At 35.6% G+C, this 15,885-nt stretch overlaps 2 protein-coding genes across 6 annotated transcripts; one reads left to right on the forward strand and one right to left on the reverse strand.

The window, feature by feature from the left end:
- Positions 1 to 1,464: 1,464 nt before the first annotated feature.
- LOC18031454 (protein cornichon homolog 1) lies at positions 1,465 to 7,255 on the reverse strand. Of its 2 annotated transcripts, none has more exons than XM_006421422.2 (5): positions 6,868 to 7,255; positions 6,673 to 6,755; positions 4,997 to 5,178; positions 3,615 to 3,737; positions 1,465 to 2,768 (listed from the first exon to the last, which is right to left on the reverse strand). In XM_006421422.2, exons 2-5 carry the CDS (start codon positions 6,745 to 6,747, stop codon positions 2,708 to 2,710), a joined length of 441 nt encoding a protein of 146 aa, XP_006421485.1. In that variant the 5' UTR covers positions 6,748 to 6,755; positions 6,868 to 7,255; the 3' UTR covers positions 1,465 to 2,707. The 2 variants fall into 2 exon arrangements, with proteins under 2 accessions (XP_006421485.1, XP_024038302.1); XM_024182534.1 differs by lacking the exon at positions 1,465 to 2,768 and adding an exon at positions 3,238 to 3,458.
- A 1,926-nt stretch (positions 7,256 to 9,181) lies between these two features.
- Positions 9,182 to 14,824, forward strand: LOC18031689 (UDP-N-acetylmuramoylalanine--D-glutamate ligase). 4 transcript variants are annotated; one of them, XM_006421424.2, is made up of 12 exons: positions 9,182 to 9,485; positions 9,596 to 9,748; positions 10,134 to 10,250; positions 10,423 to 10,533; positions 10,634 to 10,696; positions 10,785 to 10,911; positions 11,713 to 11,789; positions 12,285 to 12,501; positions 13,354 to 13,481; positions 14,087 to 14,161; positions 14,311 to 14,431; positions 14,528 to 14,824. In XM_006421424.2, the coding sequence occupies exons 1-12, from the start codon at positions 9,246 to 9,248 to the stop codon at positions 14,626 to 14,628; spliced, it is 1,530 nt and encodes a 509-aa protein (XP_006421487.1). In that variant the 5' UTR covers positions 9,182 to 9,245; the 3' UTR covers positions 14,629 to 14,824. The 4 variants fall into 4 exon arrangements, with proteins under 4 accessions (XP_006421487.1, XP_024047490.1, XP_024047493.1 ...); XM_024191722.1 differs by having other exon boundaries at positions 14,552 to 14,824; XM_024191725.1 differs by lacking the exon at positions 14,087 to 14,161.
- Positions 14,825 to 15,885: the final 1,061 nt, after the last annotated feature.

Consider the following 15,885-nt stretch of genomic DNA (forward strand, 5'->3'; position numbering starts at 1 on the left):
AAGAGTTTTCTTGCAGTATTTCTTCTCTCATAATTTTTCTTAATAAAACAAATAGTCAGATTGAACTTTAAATTTTGATATTGATAATCAATCTATTTTTTTTTTCACTAAATTTAAAAGATTATGAAAGATTAAAAGAGAAAAATAAAGTATCCCAATCCTCATTTCAAGACCTTTCTGCATCAAAATTCAAAGAAAATAAATAATGGAAAGACACAAAGTTTTACACCATTGGCAGTGACAGGTGTCAAATCCAATTGGGTCCCACCTGTTCAGCCCTTGCGGGACCACCAAAATGGTCATTGTCTTCCACCTCTCTCCAAGTTCTATAAGCACATCAAGACTAGTACAATCTACAATATATAATATACAACACAATCCAAAAGTCGTGTTTGGCTGCAAGTGATTTTTTTAATATATGTGGAGGACCACAGCATAGGGTCTGATTTTTTTCATTGAGATTGTGATTGGTTGTTGTTATATAAGTAATTAAATATATTAAATATATATGCGGTAGGAGATTATATTATAAAATAAGTACAAGAAAATTAATGCTGAATTCAAGTTCCGTGTGTTTGGGAGTGATGCATTGTATCTTTAAGCTGTAGCTGTTGTGAAGTAAAAGTTACAGTTGTAGAGTAGAAGTTGAGAAATTTTTTTTGCTAAACTGTCAAAATTCAGCTACAAGTGTTACCAAACACCTTAGTAACTGAGCTTTGGCAGCCTAAATACCTCACCACACTCTCAAACAAACTATAAGTACCTGAATCAAGTCATTTTTTTAAACCAACTGATTTATAGTTATATTAGTAGGAAAAAACTGAAATAATTTTGAAGCTAAATAAATAAAACTTATGTTAAGCAAGAGTAGTGCTAGAACCAAAACTCTTTATTAAAATTACTTTGTACAAGTTATTAGAGTGACATAGCATTATTGATTATTTGAGATATTATTAACGAAAATAAATCATATGGTCTATATATTTTTTTATTCAACTAATATTATTATGTCACATCAATTTATGCAAAAAGAATTTATAACTCTTAACATTATTAAAATATTATATAAAGTGTATTTATTTAAAGTATTATATTTAACAAACTACTCGAGTTGATGGTATTTGATAACACGAATAAAATTTTATACTTTTAAGTTTATTTAGTTTTCGTTCACTTTACTCAAGTTTCCTAAAAAACTTAATTGATTGAAAAGAAAGAAAGAAAAGGTAATAAATAGAGAAAGCATTGCAGGCAAATGGATATTATTGGGTCTTGCTAAGTTATATATAATGTAATTTATAATAAATTCAAATGTAATTATCCATAATCTCTAACTTGTTTCACATGCTATCATTTTATTGTACTGAACGACTACTTTTAAGTTGTTATAAGTTACATATAATGCAACTTACTTAGCAGCTGCCACATTATTGATACACAAAACAAACACACTTAAAAGTGTAGTTTCAGTTTAAAAACCTGAAAGAAGCAGAACTGCAGAAACCCATACCGTAACATGGGAATTGAAACTTACCATGTTCAAGACTCCACAACAAGTTTCCCGAACAGCATAGGACAGCAGAAAAAGTGGGCCCCAAATTCTGTTTTCCAATTTCCCAAACAGCCCTTGAAATTAATAATCAAGAGGAAAAGGGCCCGGCTGGTTAATCCAACGGTCAGATATTGTCCCAAGGGCCCACTTGACATCGACCCACACAAATATAATAAGCAGGCCTTTGATGATACCTGGACCCACATGGGGGAAGGCAGTAAGACAACTTACAATGAAGTCCAGGACCCGAAATCGACCCAACAGGTCACGGAAAACAATTCAGGTTTGGTAGGGTCGGCAAATCGAGTGGTTAAAAACTCCAATCACGGAAGGGGAGCACACTGAACTGAGGGTCCGTTGGCCTTGATGATGTTTTGATAATGGGCCCAAGTATCAATTATTGGTAGCTTTTGCTTCTACAGGGAAAGCCAGAGCTGTTGTCAAGCTGTCGTATGTCGGGTCTGGCCAGCTGTCGGGTACTGGACACTTAGTGGAAGATAGAGTGGGCCCAAAAACTTCAGGCCTTAGTCATTTTCAGGCCCGAAGGTATTGAGGAAGTTTCCACAAGTAAACTGTTTGGCAATTTACCTGATGGATCAACTGTACCAGCTTCTCTAGAATCTCCAAGCATTTATGTCTTACGAGATCAATATCTTTCACAAACGATCCTTGGGCTGGACCAAATTTTTAGTGAAAATTGAAAGAAAATCAAAGCCCAAAACATTTCATTTCAGTGAAATGTGCTTCAGAGAAGTTGCAAAGGATGAGAACAACAGTAAGTGAATGGGCTTGCACCAGTTTGCATTTGGTCATCCCAACTCTGATGAACGAAGTCATTTGCTCAAGATATTTCAACATAAGGCCGAGGCGAATGACCAGAAAGCTATATAATGAGTGGAAAGATGACATAAAATGGCGAATGACATATGTCATTTCATTAACCAGTCTACAAATCTATGTACCGATGTGAACATTTTGGTTCCCAGGAATAGCCAAGGACACCCAATCAGAGAAACAGTGCAGTAAAACTCATTTTAACTTCCTGAGTACTGACAAATCTATTTGTGTGAGAGAAGGTTTGTTGTTTACATGGATCAGAAGTATGGAAGACTTGGCTTAGAAGCCTAGATACCACACTGTTCAAAGCAGTGGGGATTAGAATGAAAGTGGGTTTTCATCCTTGCCAGCTAAAGCTTCAAAACCTGCCATTGCAAGCCTGCACATAACAACTTATCATCAGCATAGAAGAGGGTGGAGAGAGAAACAATGTTTAGTGTTCTCCTTGAGAAGGGAATTACTCTTCAAAAGAAAATAATAATAATACGAGAGGGAGGAAAGAAATTCACTAGCAATCATCAGTATGCCTATAGATCAATGGGGAAGTTAAAAAGGAGCCCAAAAAGATTCGAAGTCCTAACACTTTGTACGGACTTTTAAAACAAATGATGGTATATTTCAACTTGGCTCTGCAAGAATAAAATTTGAAGGTCTGAAATATTCTCTTAAACCTTTTTAACCAGTATGCCACGACTGTAATAGTATAAAGTCTTAAAAATGAAAAAAAATCCAAATACTACATTCAAAATATTGCAATGAAAATTTATTCCTTAATGAAAAAGGCCATCATCATATTTTGAAAATTCACACAGGTAAAATATGACTAAGAAAGAGGCAGCAGCATCATAATAAGAATAAAATAAATAGGAAAGTAACTCGTGCATATCAAAATAACAGGAATGTATACTGTAAGTGCCTTGTGGATCAAATGCTACCCTACTTCAGAGCAATCAGCTACATACATGGAATCACTTGTAAGGCTATTCCCTAGTGTTCTAAAATAGAGAAGCGTATGTCTAAATCTCCAAAGTCCGAATGGGAGACCCAAAATTTGCCAACAGCAATAATGCTACACCCAAATGACAGGCATAAACTTAATTAGAAAAATAATAATAATAATAATAATAATAATAATAATAATAATAATAAGGCTAGTCAAATACACTGACAAAAGAGTAAAAAATATAAGCCATAATGATAGTTATGTACTCAGTGCGGAACATACTTGGCTATGACCAGAGCGAAGAAAATCACATAGAAACCCAGCTTGGCAAGTCGAAACTTCTTCTCAACCTTGAGGTTTCTGAAAACTTCAGTTACATCAATAAGATGCTTCCGCTTCATATACCTGGAACATTCAAATAGTAAGGTTATGGAAGAACATAAATGCCTTAAGTTCAATCCACAAAAATATTATAAATAGAGACAAGCCTAGCCAGAAACTATTCAACCGAACATAACGATGTCCAGAGCAGGTAGGGAAACTCACAAATGTTATATGCAAGTTAAAACTCATAATACCATAATTTTCATTCCTAGAGAAGTTGATTAATCACAAACTTTATGTAAGAGTAAAGAGTTCCTTTTCCATGATATCATTCATGTATCCACTGCTGATGCTATAATCCTTTTAAACCTTGATGTCTTCAATCCAACTAATTCTACAATTTTAACTCCTAGGCAATCAATTCAATATTATTCACAGTGATTAACTTGAGAGTTTGTTCAGGCATTTCACACACTCATTTGTCTTCTAGATGTCAGATATCTGAAATATTTAATTAATAGGTTTGTCTATGAGTTTAGAAATTCTATTTTCCCCGGATCTTAGTTTGCCAAGATAGGTAATACTTAGGCAAGCATTTCCTAGATAACCACTACAATCTCTAGAGTTCAAGGCCATTGACTATAATAACTTGTAATATGGTGTGACGAAAGAACAAAAGTAGTTGAACAGAAATTTTACAATAAATGAACCATTTGGACATATAATGACTACTGAAAAGCAAGAGACAACGTGTTCCCCATAATTATCACGTTGTTTTAGGAAAATCACTTTGTTCAAAACCTAACATCCAGGCTGGACAGAGTTATGAGAAAAAGGACAGCAGGAATTTGATTCATGCACTAGAAGTTTCATTTTTCTGGATGTCACTACCAGTAGATATATCATCTGCATCAAAAATCAAGTGAGACACTTTACAAGACAGGAAGATAAAGTCCTTAATTTACAGTCGATGCACTCATTACTGCTTAAACTTTTGAAAATTCCACAATAATGAAGTCATATGGAAAGCCTAAAGATTACTCCAAAATCAGTTTCAGTTTATAAAACAGAAATAAATTCACTTTTCAACAGTCTTACAAATGCTCAGAATAATCTAGTTAAACCAATGGTGTCATACTAATACCTATAAAGTCTGGTCGCTCATGCTCCTTAAATGAAGCCTAGCCAATTCAGCAATATAAAATTAGAGCAATCTTTTCTCAATCAGTTCAAGCAACATAATGTATACTTCACTATTTTGAACTTTCCTATCTCTGATATTGCCAACTATCATATCTTAACAATACAAGAAATTTGGTTCAACCTGAGAAAACACTTACAGATTCACATGGTAGCACACAAGAGGTACACCAAGAAGAAACATGATCCAGTGGCCTGTCACAAGAAGCAGAATGCAGAACAATCCTTGCAGAAGAAACTCAGGCTCAACCCAAAAATTGATGCGAGATGACGCTTCAAAAGGATTTATATCATCAGACTCCAAGTCCAACAAGCATAAAAGCTGCAAATATCATACAGAAATTTTGGATATATTAGACTAGAGAACCAAAGCATAAAACTTAGCATAATCACACATAATGAAACATGATGACACTGCATGCCTCTCTTCCTTTCTCCTTTATATTTCTTAAGTTCGTATATGTGTATGTTTGTGGGAGTTTATGGTTCTAGCATTTATAATGTAAAAAAAAACTAGCCATTTAGGTTTTGGAGAATAGAAAGAGAAAAGAGTCATATGTCATTAAAATCAATGACAGCAGGAAAGAATACATCCATTAGTATGGGTACCGACAAACAAATATTAAGCATTATACATTCACATAAAAGATAATAACATACTAACATTCTAATAAGACTAGTTTCCTGACAAAAATGATATGCTGGTTTCCCATATATTTTAAAGTGCATTTTTTAAAGTATAAACTAAATCAGGTTATTGAAGCAATAGAGTGACAAAACTTTTGATCGATACACTTCTCAAGCAACAAATTAGGGAATTGAATACAACTTTCCTTGAGGCAGAATAAACATTTGTATTATATTTAACACCTATTGCAAATCTTGACACAGATACGGAGGTACACATGAAATGAAGATAAAATCAAACATATAGCACAATTATTGAGTTAAGCTGAGTTTTTTTCATGAAAGAGAAAAAAATCCACAAAATTATAGTATTGAAAGATTTCAAATCTCTACTTTCAACTACTTTTCCTCAGTTTTCTACGCAACCAAACAGCTATAACAAATTTAACATGTGGCAAACACAGTAAGTAATGATTTGAGTCTCTTATCCCTTTATCTGTCTTAACTTCTAAATATTAGTCTTTCAAATTCCTGTTTTCTTTCATTTTATCAGTCTTCTCAGCAGACAAACAGTTCACATTAGAGTTTAATCAAGTAAGAAAAAGTCAAGCCATATGGTACAGGTCCAGACTTAAATAATTTCCATTCTCCTTTATATTCCTACATTTTCTCACCATGCAAACATGCTATGAGCAATTAGGATTTCAATTATCCAAATAAGCAGCAGTAAAGCACAACATTTAAACTTGAGATCTCTGTTTTCCTTCGTTTTCTTTTGACTTTCTCAGCAAACAAACAGCAGCACTACTACGCTTTACATTAACCAAAAGAGTACAAACAAACATGTCATATTAGTATTTCCAGTTCATGTTGCTAAGAAAACGGAAACAAGTACGGTGTTGTAATTTCAAACTTCATTTTCCATTTTCCTTCATTTGTTTAATTTTCTCGGCAGCCAAACATAACCTTAGGGTTTAGATATTTCAAAGAATCTGAAACTAAAGCATCAGAACTAGATTCACAGAGATCATCACTAAGCAAATGAAAACAGATACAAATACACATACATACGTCGCAATATCTAAACTAGTTAACCTCAGTTTTCTCAGCAGCCAAAGAGTACAAAATCGGTATCCGAAAGTTTCTAGATCAATAATGAGAGAAATAAAAACAGAATTGATGATTGTACCTGATAAAAGGTTGAAGCAATGAGAGCTATGTTAATCGCGGACATGAGAAACCAGAAAAGGAAAATCAAGGCCATGTTTGGCGCTGCAACCAAAAAAGAAAAAAATGCAACGTGTCATGTGTGTTTGTTGGTAAAGTTTCGTAAAGCTAAGCGAGAGAGTAGGAGTACAGAGAGAGAGAGTATAGTGATGTTTACTTGAATATAGAGAGGGAAATTCGAAAAGCCCGGCGATTGTAAAATGAAACAAATTTTCAACCGTGTAGAGTATATATAGTTGAGTGCGCCGCGTCGACTCGTCGAGGAATTGGGAATGATTTCGTGTGGCTGCGTCCTCATTGTCTTTGATTGATTGTCACCTCTCTGACAGTGATCGCAATCATGACCGTCGGTGACTGATGATTAGAATCTGTGAATCTGTGATCTGGTTTTGGGAATGCAGTTGAGGAGGAAATATGGAGGGGATGTCTGGAAAATTTAGTTATGATTAATTACAGTTGAATGGTGGATGTGCTATTGTTAATGACAAATACCGTTAACGAAGCGTGACAAATGAAAGACTGAAATTTGTAATTAGTCACGGAGAAATGAGAGTGTCTAAGGAAACTAACATGCGCTCACCTCCGCGAGTAGGTTAGCCTATAGTTAGACCGAATATTTGGCTATTCAACAAAATTGCTCAAATTACATTTTTGATACTATTGTTTTATCCATTTTAGGAGTTTACCAATGTCAACTTTTTGTTTACTAGCATCAACATTAAATCACTCGTCTGCTAGCCACTAGGCCTTTGGTCTAGTGGTAAACATTTATCCTCATAATTAAGCATGATTTTGAAAACTAAGATTCGAGTCCCCATAGATTCAAACTCTTTTAATTAAACATTACGTATGATTGTGTGGAGTTACTTGTAAAGTATTTTTCTCTCGCGAAATACGAGTGGAGTAGCGAGAAGAATAGGGACATCCTTTGTTTGTGAGAGTTATAAATATGGAAAAAGCTATTTCCCCCTAATTTAACCCTGAATCGTGCCCCGAATTAAAAAAAACGACGTCGTTTTGATTAAATTGAAAACGATGTGTTTTCAATTTAATATGCATTAGAAACCACACTCACGCACTCTCTCACTTTCCTATTGACAAACCACAGACTCCAACACAAATAGCAATCACCCAACGGTCATGCGAACAGCCGACATAGACGACGAACGAGCCCAAAGACGACGGACCACCGCCATCACGCGATCGAGGGAGTAGAACTCACGTGGTGCTACGTCCAAACTCTGATGAAATCGACGGCGACGGAGGTGGTTGGAGCTGCGGTTCTTTCAAGCCAAATCGCCGGCGTTCCTGTTGGTTTTCGGCGGCGAGGATGGCAAGGAAACGACAGCCGGCTTCCAAGCTTCAGATCAATACCTTGATCAACCGGTAGAGTGGCCGGGATCGTGAAATCCAACCGGGTCACGTTTGCGGGTCAGGTTGGGTTTGCGGGTCAAACCGGGTCAACTTCTCTCCCTCCTCATCCACTCACAAAGCGCCACACGGCTCCCCTTGGCCAGGTTGTTGCTGTTGGAATTTTTTTTGCTGGAAGCGTTATTGGTGCTGGAATTGATGCTGGAGTTGTTGTTGCTGGAATTTTTTTTGCTAGAAGTGTTACTGGTGCTGGAGTTGGTGCTCGAATTGTTGCTGCAATTTTTTTTTGTATTTGTATGTGTGAACTCCTAATTGTTTTTTTATTATTTTGGGCACTTGTTGCTGCTGATATGTGTGTGTGTGAAATTGTTTACTGGCTGGAATACAACAACAAGTCTTGCTGCTGGAATTGTTGTTGCTGTTAGTGTTGCTGCTGCTAGAATTGACATTCAAATGCTCACGGTTTGCTAGATCAAGATTTATAAATTAAAATGAAACAACTTAACAAATTAATGTAAGAACAATAAATGCTTATGAGTTTTGCAATGTAGAGGTTCAGCACTTTCACGAACCAGTTGCCGTTTTGTAGAGCCGGCACTACACAACTGTAATGAATTAAAGAAGCGACGTCGTTCGGTTTAAGTGATCGTTTTAAAACTCACACACACGTGCTGCGCAACTGCAATTTAAAAGGAAAAGTGATTGTTTTAAAACGCAACGTTTTAGCAAATTCAGGGTTAAGTTCGGGACATATAGTAGCGTTGTATAAATATTTGATGTAATATCAGTAGTCTGATATATAATCAATATTTTTAAAAAAAAAATCACTCGTCCACCTGATCAGCATACTTAAGGGTTATTTTATTGTCCAAAATGCCATTCGTTGCCTCTTTGACTACAAAAGTAGGTAAATTTTAAGTTAGGCCATTTTTGTAAATTGACCTTTGACCCTATCTTTAGGTCATTTTCGTAAAATAACTTTTTTCTTTGCTGAAACTGGAAAGCGTTAATGGCCCATGTTATGCGAAGCCCAGAAGGCCCACGATTATGCCGGGTCCAAGGTCATCGAGCTTCGTCTTCACAATTCCCACACACAAACGGATGCATTAGAAATTAGAAAACTTGTCTGGCTTTGCAGGGCATTAACTTACAAATGCACACAGCATGAAGCTGCATGCTTGTAACTGTTATAAACACGAAACTGTAACTCTGAAACCAATTCACTCAGCCAAGAATACGAAACCCAGAACCATCAAATCTTGCGGTTTCAAACAGGACCTTCAAGGCCAATCGGTTGCCGTAATTGGTTTGGGGAAATCCGGCAGAGCTGCAGCAAGGCTTGCTCTTGCAAGAGGTGCTTCAGTTCTCGCCATTGACCAGAATCAGAATCTGGGCCATCTAGAGGTAATGGGCATTACACTCTTCCTATTTTCTCGGTACTTGTTAGTCAGTTAGTGTTATTGTAATATTTAATCAAATAGCTTAAACGCTTAGTGGGTTCCATTGCATTGCAGAAAGATTCGCTTTTTGAGAAGTACAATGATGGTTTAAGTTTAAGAACAATTCTTGGTGACTTTGATGGAGAGCTACTAAAGGATGTGGATGTTGTGGTTGTTTCTCCTGGAGTTTCAGTTGAAAGCTATGGTCTTGCTTGTTTGTTGCAGTCTGTAAGTATATCTATTTACTTTATAAGGCTTTGTTTCTCCTGAGAAATGCAAGAGGCAGGGCAACGTCTTTATTGGTTTATTACGTTGAATATAGAAAGTGCCAAATCTGTTGCCATATAACTTAGGATAAAAAGTGAGATTTAACTTGGGAAGAATAGTATAATTAAATCATGAACACTCACGATTGATGCATCTAAAAATTTGATTGCAAGTGCACATAATTTAGGATAGTGAGCAGTTGGACTGTTGCTTTTGGATTTGTCGACTTCAGCCAGTTAACTTGCAGACTCCCCTTAGGGACTAGTTGCAAGCTTCCTGTCCTGCATCTGTTGATTTCTTTATTGAAAAAAGTTTTTATTAATTTTTCTGTGTCATGAAAATTCAGGGGAAACGGGTGATGTCTGAGTTGGATTTTGCAGCTCAAGTCATTCCAAGAAGCATTAAGATCTTAGCAGTTACTGGAACTAATGGAAAATCAACTGTTGTCACCTTTGTTGGGCAGGTCTCTCCATTTTTATTTTATAAAAAAATGCTACCGTTTATATGTCTTGTATTTTTACTAATAGTGATAATTACAAGGATCACTTCAGTATACTTCCATACTCTACATGTTTTCAAATTACTTTGGCAGCATTATTTATAATAATTTTGTTTCTCAAATTGTTTGGATACAGATGCTCAATCATCTTGGAATTGAGGCGTTTGTGGGAGGGAACCTGGGAAATCCTCTATCAGAGGCTGCTTTCCATTGCATTGCATTGCCTTCTTCAAAACCAAAGTTTCAGGCGAGTAGTATTTTCTGGTTGATGATCACTTTCCATTCAACATATCTATTCCTTTTGTCCTTTCAACAAATAAGCAAACTCATGTCAAAGTGTTTTTCAGGTTGCAGTAGTGGAAGTTAGCAGTTATCAAATGGAAATTCCCAACAAATACTTCTGCCCTACGGTAGGTCGGCATGAACAGCTCGATCTAAAACTGTCAGTGCGTATATGTAGGCAATCTCTATCTGGTAACCTCGTTGGAATCTTTGCAGGTTTCAGTGGTATTGAACCTTACCCCCGATCATTTGGAGCGGCACAAGACAATGAAGAATTATGCGCTCACTAAGTGCCACTTATTTTCCCACATGGTGAACACCAAGCTGGGACTTCTTCCTTTCGGTAAGTTGGATATTTTTCTTCTAAATGATTGAGCTTCACATAATAATTGATATCTTTTGCAATGACCCATGTGTCTTGTTTAAGATATCATTGTCAGAGTTGACTTCCTTCATGATTGTTGAAAATAATTGAGAATTTCAATAAAAGAGCTTTGGTGTGGTAATCTGTCACAAGTGTAATCAGATAATATACTTTCAGATGCTGATAAACTTTGAATTGACAGAGCTATGTAAGTCCGTATTCTCTAATCCAGAAGAAACACACTGGATCCTTAAAGAGATCACTTGAATGACAACTTATGTAACTGATGGATGCTTATTGAAAAATGCTAAAAGAATTAGGAAAAAAAAAGGTCGAAATGGCTATTTTAATTAAGCATTATGAATGCATTTAAAAATGGTCGACGAGTTTATGCTTGGTTATATCTGGGGGGTTTCATTGCAGACCTCTATTAGAGGCTTGAAATGTCAGGTTAACACTATGATGGAGTGATTAACTTATGCTATTGTGGCTCAGAAGTTGTTCAAAATCTACTTAGTTACTTTTTATGTGCTTTCTAAGTTCTATAAGGTCCACGGAAAGCATGAACCTTATCTGCTTTTGCAGAAAAATAAATTTCCGAATAATGGTGCAATCTATAACATGAATTGAAGCCTTATGTAAGAAAAGTGATTAGAACTTTGTGAACAGGTCTCACTATTTTTCCCCCTCATATTTTGTAGTTTATTCTAGTTAGGGCTTGGTTGTTACAGCTTGAGGTTGTTATGTCTTTTTAACGTCTTATCCTATATTCTCTACTAGGAAACCAGCATTTAAATGAAGCAATTAAAGGACATCGGTTTAATCTCGCTTGGATAGGAGCCTTTCCTGGTGTGAAAGTAAGAAGCAATTTTTCAATATGTTTGTTGAGAAAAGTTAAAACATTTAGTACCAATACTCTATTAGTGCCCTTGGTCTAGGACAGCTGTTTCCACTATATCAGGGGATGAATTCATGTTGGATCCAGTTAGGATATGCATGGGGTGGGATTAGGAATATCAATTAATCTCTAGTAGTCTGGGGCTACTAAGGCTAGCTACCACCCCACCCCTTTATTCATGTTGGCATTTTAGAGAAAAAAAATTTGGAAGTCTCCAAGATGAGCCTAAGAATCAGTTGACACAAAATAATTGGTGAAGAAACATTTAGCAATAGTTTATGGAAGTGCTGCATCATTTGTTTGGGATTTTAATTATAATGCCTCTGAATTTATGCGTTGATGTTTATAATCTAGTTAAAGTTGCACTTGGTTTTGTATGCCCTTCATACTTTCTTATTTTTCCTTTCATTGAACATCACATATGGTATTGATATTAGTTTTATATTTGAAAAAGATTGATGCGGAGGCAAAGACAGCCAGCTTTGAAGTTCCTGCCGTTGGAGTTGTTTCTCAACTACAGTTGCATAACATGAAGGTTATGGGAAGACACAATTATCATAATGCTGCAGTGGCTGCATTATCTGTTCTTGGACTGGATATTGGAGTTGATGTGGAAGCACTCAATTCAACAATTGAAATATTAAGGACACCGCCTCACCGTATGCAAATTGGTAAGTTGACATAGATTCCCTCTCAAAAACTTAAGATCGTATCCCATTCATGTGCAGCCTAGCTGGTTGAGGGCTTGGGATCTGGTGCTCTAGATGTATCGAGGTCCTGGGTTTGATCCTTCTGGTGAGTTTAAAAATTCCACCCTTTGTTGTCTCATGTGTCATGGGGCGCCCAACTGACTCCCTAGGGTTGGTGCGGGATTTTGGGTTATCAAAAAAAAAAAAGACGTTGGTTCAAATAGTATTCTTATGTCAAAAAGGAGTACCTGTTATGGACAATTGTTATCAAGTAACAGGCTTGATTTCTTGATTGTATAAATCAACTTCTGTTTTTATATAATTTGGTTTCAGAGGATGCCTTGTTGGAAATGGTTATTGTATCCCTCAAGTTATTAGAGTAACTGCTAACGGGAACATTCCGTGGATACCAATGATTTGGTTCTTCACTCTTCAGAGTCCAAAGACACTGGATGCTGATGATCCATGGAATACTAAGTGCTGATGGGGCTCTTTAAGCAACTAATACTATTGTATAAATGTTCAGACAAGTAGATTTTGTTCTGATGTTTTCAGTAGAGGTTATTGAGATGATATTTTTGAAATTTTTAACCTTGACAAAGAGAGCATAAGAATATATTAAGCACTTCACAACTTGAATCATTTACATGTTCTGACAAACAGTAAGTAATATCCTTGCAACAGATGAAGATTTCTACCATTTATTTTGTGAGCTTGATTTATCTGGCTGATTATTGAAACTGAGCAGACCTATTGTTTTCTTAACACATATTTCCACATTTTCTAACTGTAGATATTATCTTGACTTTTGACTAGCTAAGCATTGTTATGCAGTGCACAGGGATATCCAAGGGGTGACATGGGTGGATGACAGCAAGGCAACAAATATTGAAGCGACATGTACAGGACTAATGGGTCTGAAGGGACACAAGTGTGTCATTCTACTTGGTGGCCAAGCAAAGGTTAGATTACAATCCTGATTTCTCGATCCTTTTCATTTTCATCATGGCTTGGTTACCTTTGGTTTGCACTTGCAACAAAATAATAAAGGCACTGTCATAAAAAATTTGTAAAACTACATTTGGATAAGTTAAATGATCGTCTAACTGTCACATCCTTGACTATAATGTTGAACAGGAGTGATGCTGTATATGTTAATGTCAATGCAATTTGTGTCTCACAATTGAAAGATATCTACAATTTGGTTTATGAAAGTATTGTTTATTGTTTTTAGTTAAAGTGTTGCATGCCGGATGCCTGCTGATTACACTGAGATAATCTTAGTTTAGGAGGCACTATACTGTGAATTTGCTTTTTGTGCAAATCCTGTAGCACGTCCAGTCCTATTTTCTCTGATTTTAGCTATCAAAAGAAAGAAGCATGCATTGTGAAAGTCTATGAGACCACCGAGTCTGTGTGATTTAGCTTTCCAATTTTTTAGCTTTGGTGTGACTTATCCTTTGTTGCTTCAGATTTGATTCCTATTCCATGTGTTTCTAAAAGGCTTCTGATAAAGACCATGATAAGTATTGGATTGCTTCTAGTTGATCAATTTCATATTTTGTAGGTTTTAAATGGGCAGGAATCGAATGGTTTTGAAAAATTGATTGAACCGCTGAATCATCATAGATGTGTAATCACTGTATGTGCTCTGTTATTTCTCAAAATTGTGATTCAATTTCCCAAGAAAGAGTTCTCACTGCCTTTTTCCTTTTTTCTTTTTTCTTTTTGTGTGGACCATCACTAATTACATGAAAAAAGACTAATATATCTATAATGAATTTCCCCAAGTTTGGATATTCAGGAGTGCTGATTTGGAAGACATTGGTTAATAATGGTCTTAGCATTCCCTGCTTTGCGGTCGCAAATATGAAGGATGCCGTTAACCATGCAAGGAGGATGGCAACAAATGGTTTGTTGCTTCTGATACTGGTGGATACAACTGCAAATCAGTTTGTCATCCGAGTTTGCTGATGCCTGCTAATATGAATTTTATCGTTTTTTGCAGGCGATGCTATTGTTCTGAGTCCAGGTTGTGCGAGCTTTGATGAATTCAGAAATTTTGAGCACAGAGGGATGGTTTTTCAGGAGCTGGCCTTCTCAGCATAGTTTTTTTCAAAGCATGATACGAAATAATGCTTCAACACGAGACAATCATTTGCAATTCTCACCTTCCATGCCGGGTATCTTTATTGTGTTGTTACTACTATTTCACCTTGTTATATCTCGAAATTCCAACTCTCTTCAGTGGAAAAAATACTTAAAGAGTAGAAAATTAAAGGATTGTTTGAGAGAAATTAATAAGGTCTATCTATATCTCCATAGCAAAGCTAATATGATTAATAGGTACGAGTCGGTAATTCCACTACAATATATATATTTTAAATACAGCATATTGATTAATGTTTATTTTTAAAATTGTAAAAAAATATTCACGACTTAATGAACGTGCATCGTACAACCTTATAGGGGATCAATCTTTAAGGATATATAACGTTACTCATGGATATATTATTAGGTCGTGCATTGGAATTAACATTTTCTTCTTCTTGAAAAGCAAGAATGCACCAAAAAGATGCAATTGAAAATTAGAATTTGTTTTGAACTTGTGAATTATGGGGATAAATCAATTTGTACGTACAAAATTAAGAACATGTATCTTTTAAAATATTAAATTAAATTCTATTAATATTACGACCTGAGTTCTTGTTCATCATAAGTACAACACCAATAAAGAGGAGCGGCATCACAGTCTCAAAGTAAACTTAAAGCCACTTGCATCCCTTCTCACAAGGTCACAGAAATCATCAGCTCCCAAACAAGAAAACCACTCTTTATAATTCTCACTTCACATAATTAAACTCACTTAATTCTGTACGGTTATAAGAAGAAATGACCGGGCGTATTTGGCTGAAACTTCAAAAAATGGGCAAGTATCTACCTGAATGCACTCTGCTCGCCGTAGCATAAAACTGATCAGGTACAGAGAGGGATTAACTTATTGGAGACGATCGTAGGGATCAATTTCTATTTAGATTCGTCAAATATCGAAAATATGAAACAGATTGTGTATAGTTTTAAGATAAATAAAATTTATATTAAACTTTCTCAATTAACTTTTTCAAACCAATAAAATTGTTTTTTTTTTAAAAAAAAAAAAAAAATTGTCTTTGCAGAAGCCTCCGGCTAATTAACATGTTGACGAATGCTATTTGTGTTATCATTTTTAATTTGTCACGTGTAATTTGGTTTGTTCACTATTATTGTATTTAGAAGAATAAAATTTTATACTAAGTTTTCGCAATTAATTTTTCATAACAATAGAAACTGTTTGAAAAAAAAAATTGTCTTTATTAAAATTCTTTC

Source organism: Citrus clementina, unplaced genomic scaffold, assembly GCF_000493195.1.
Source record: "Citrus clementina cultivar Clemenules unplaced genomic scaffold, Citrus_clementina_v1.0 scaffold_9, whole genome shotgun sequence".
NCBI lineage: Eukaryota > Viridiplantae > Streptophyta > Magnoliopsida > Sapindales > Rutaceae > Citrus > Citrus x clementina.

What these genes read in the sequence shown, in the direction of transcription:
- LOC18031454 (XM_024182534.1), bottom strand. Translation starts at nt 6,747, where the DNA reads ATGGCCTTGATTTTCCTTTTCTGGTTTCTCATGTCCGCGATTAACATA. An exon ending in GTGTGCTACCATGTGAATCT is followed by an intron (nt 3,738 to 4,996) that starts GTAAGTGTTTTC and finishes TGAATGTTCCAG; the next exon opens with GTATATGAAGCGGAAGCATC. An exon ending in TTCGCTCTGGTCATAGCCAA is followed by an intron (nt 3,459 to 3,614) that starts GTATGTTCCGCA and finishes ATTTGGGTGTAG; the next exon opens with CATTATTGCTGTTGGCAAAT.
- LOC18031689 (XM_006421424.2), top strand. Translation starts at nt 9,246, where the DNA reads ATGAAGCTGCATGCTTGTAACTGTTATAAACACGAAACTGTAACTCTG. An exon ending in AGAATCTGGGCCATCTAGAG is followed by an intron (nt 9,486 to 9,595) that starts GTAATGGGCATT and finishes ATTGCATTGCAG; the next exon opens with AAAGATTCGCTTTTTGAGAA. An exon ending in TTGCTTGTTTGTTGCAGTCT is followed by an intron (nt 9,749 to 10,133) that starts GTAAGTATATCT and finishes ATGAAAATTCAG; the next exon opens with GGGAAACGGGTGATGTCTGA.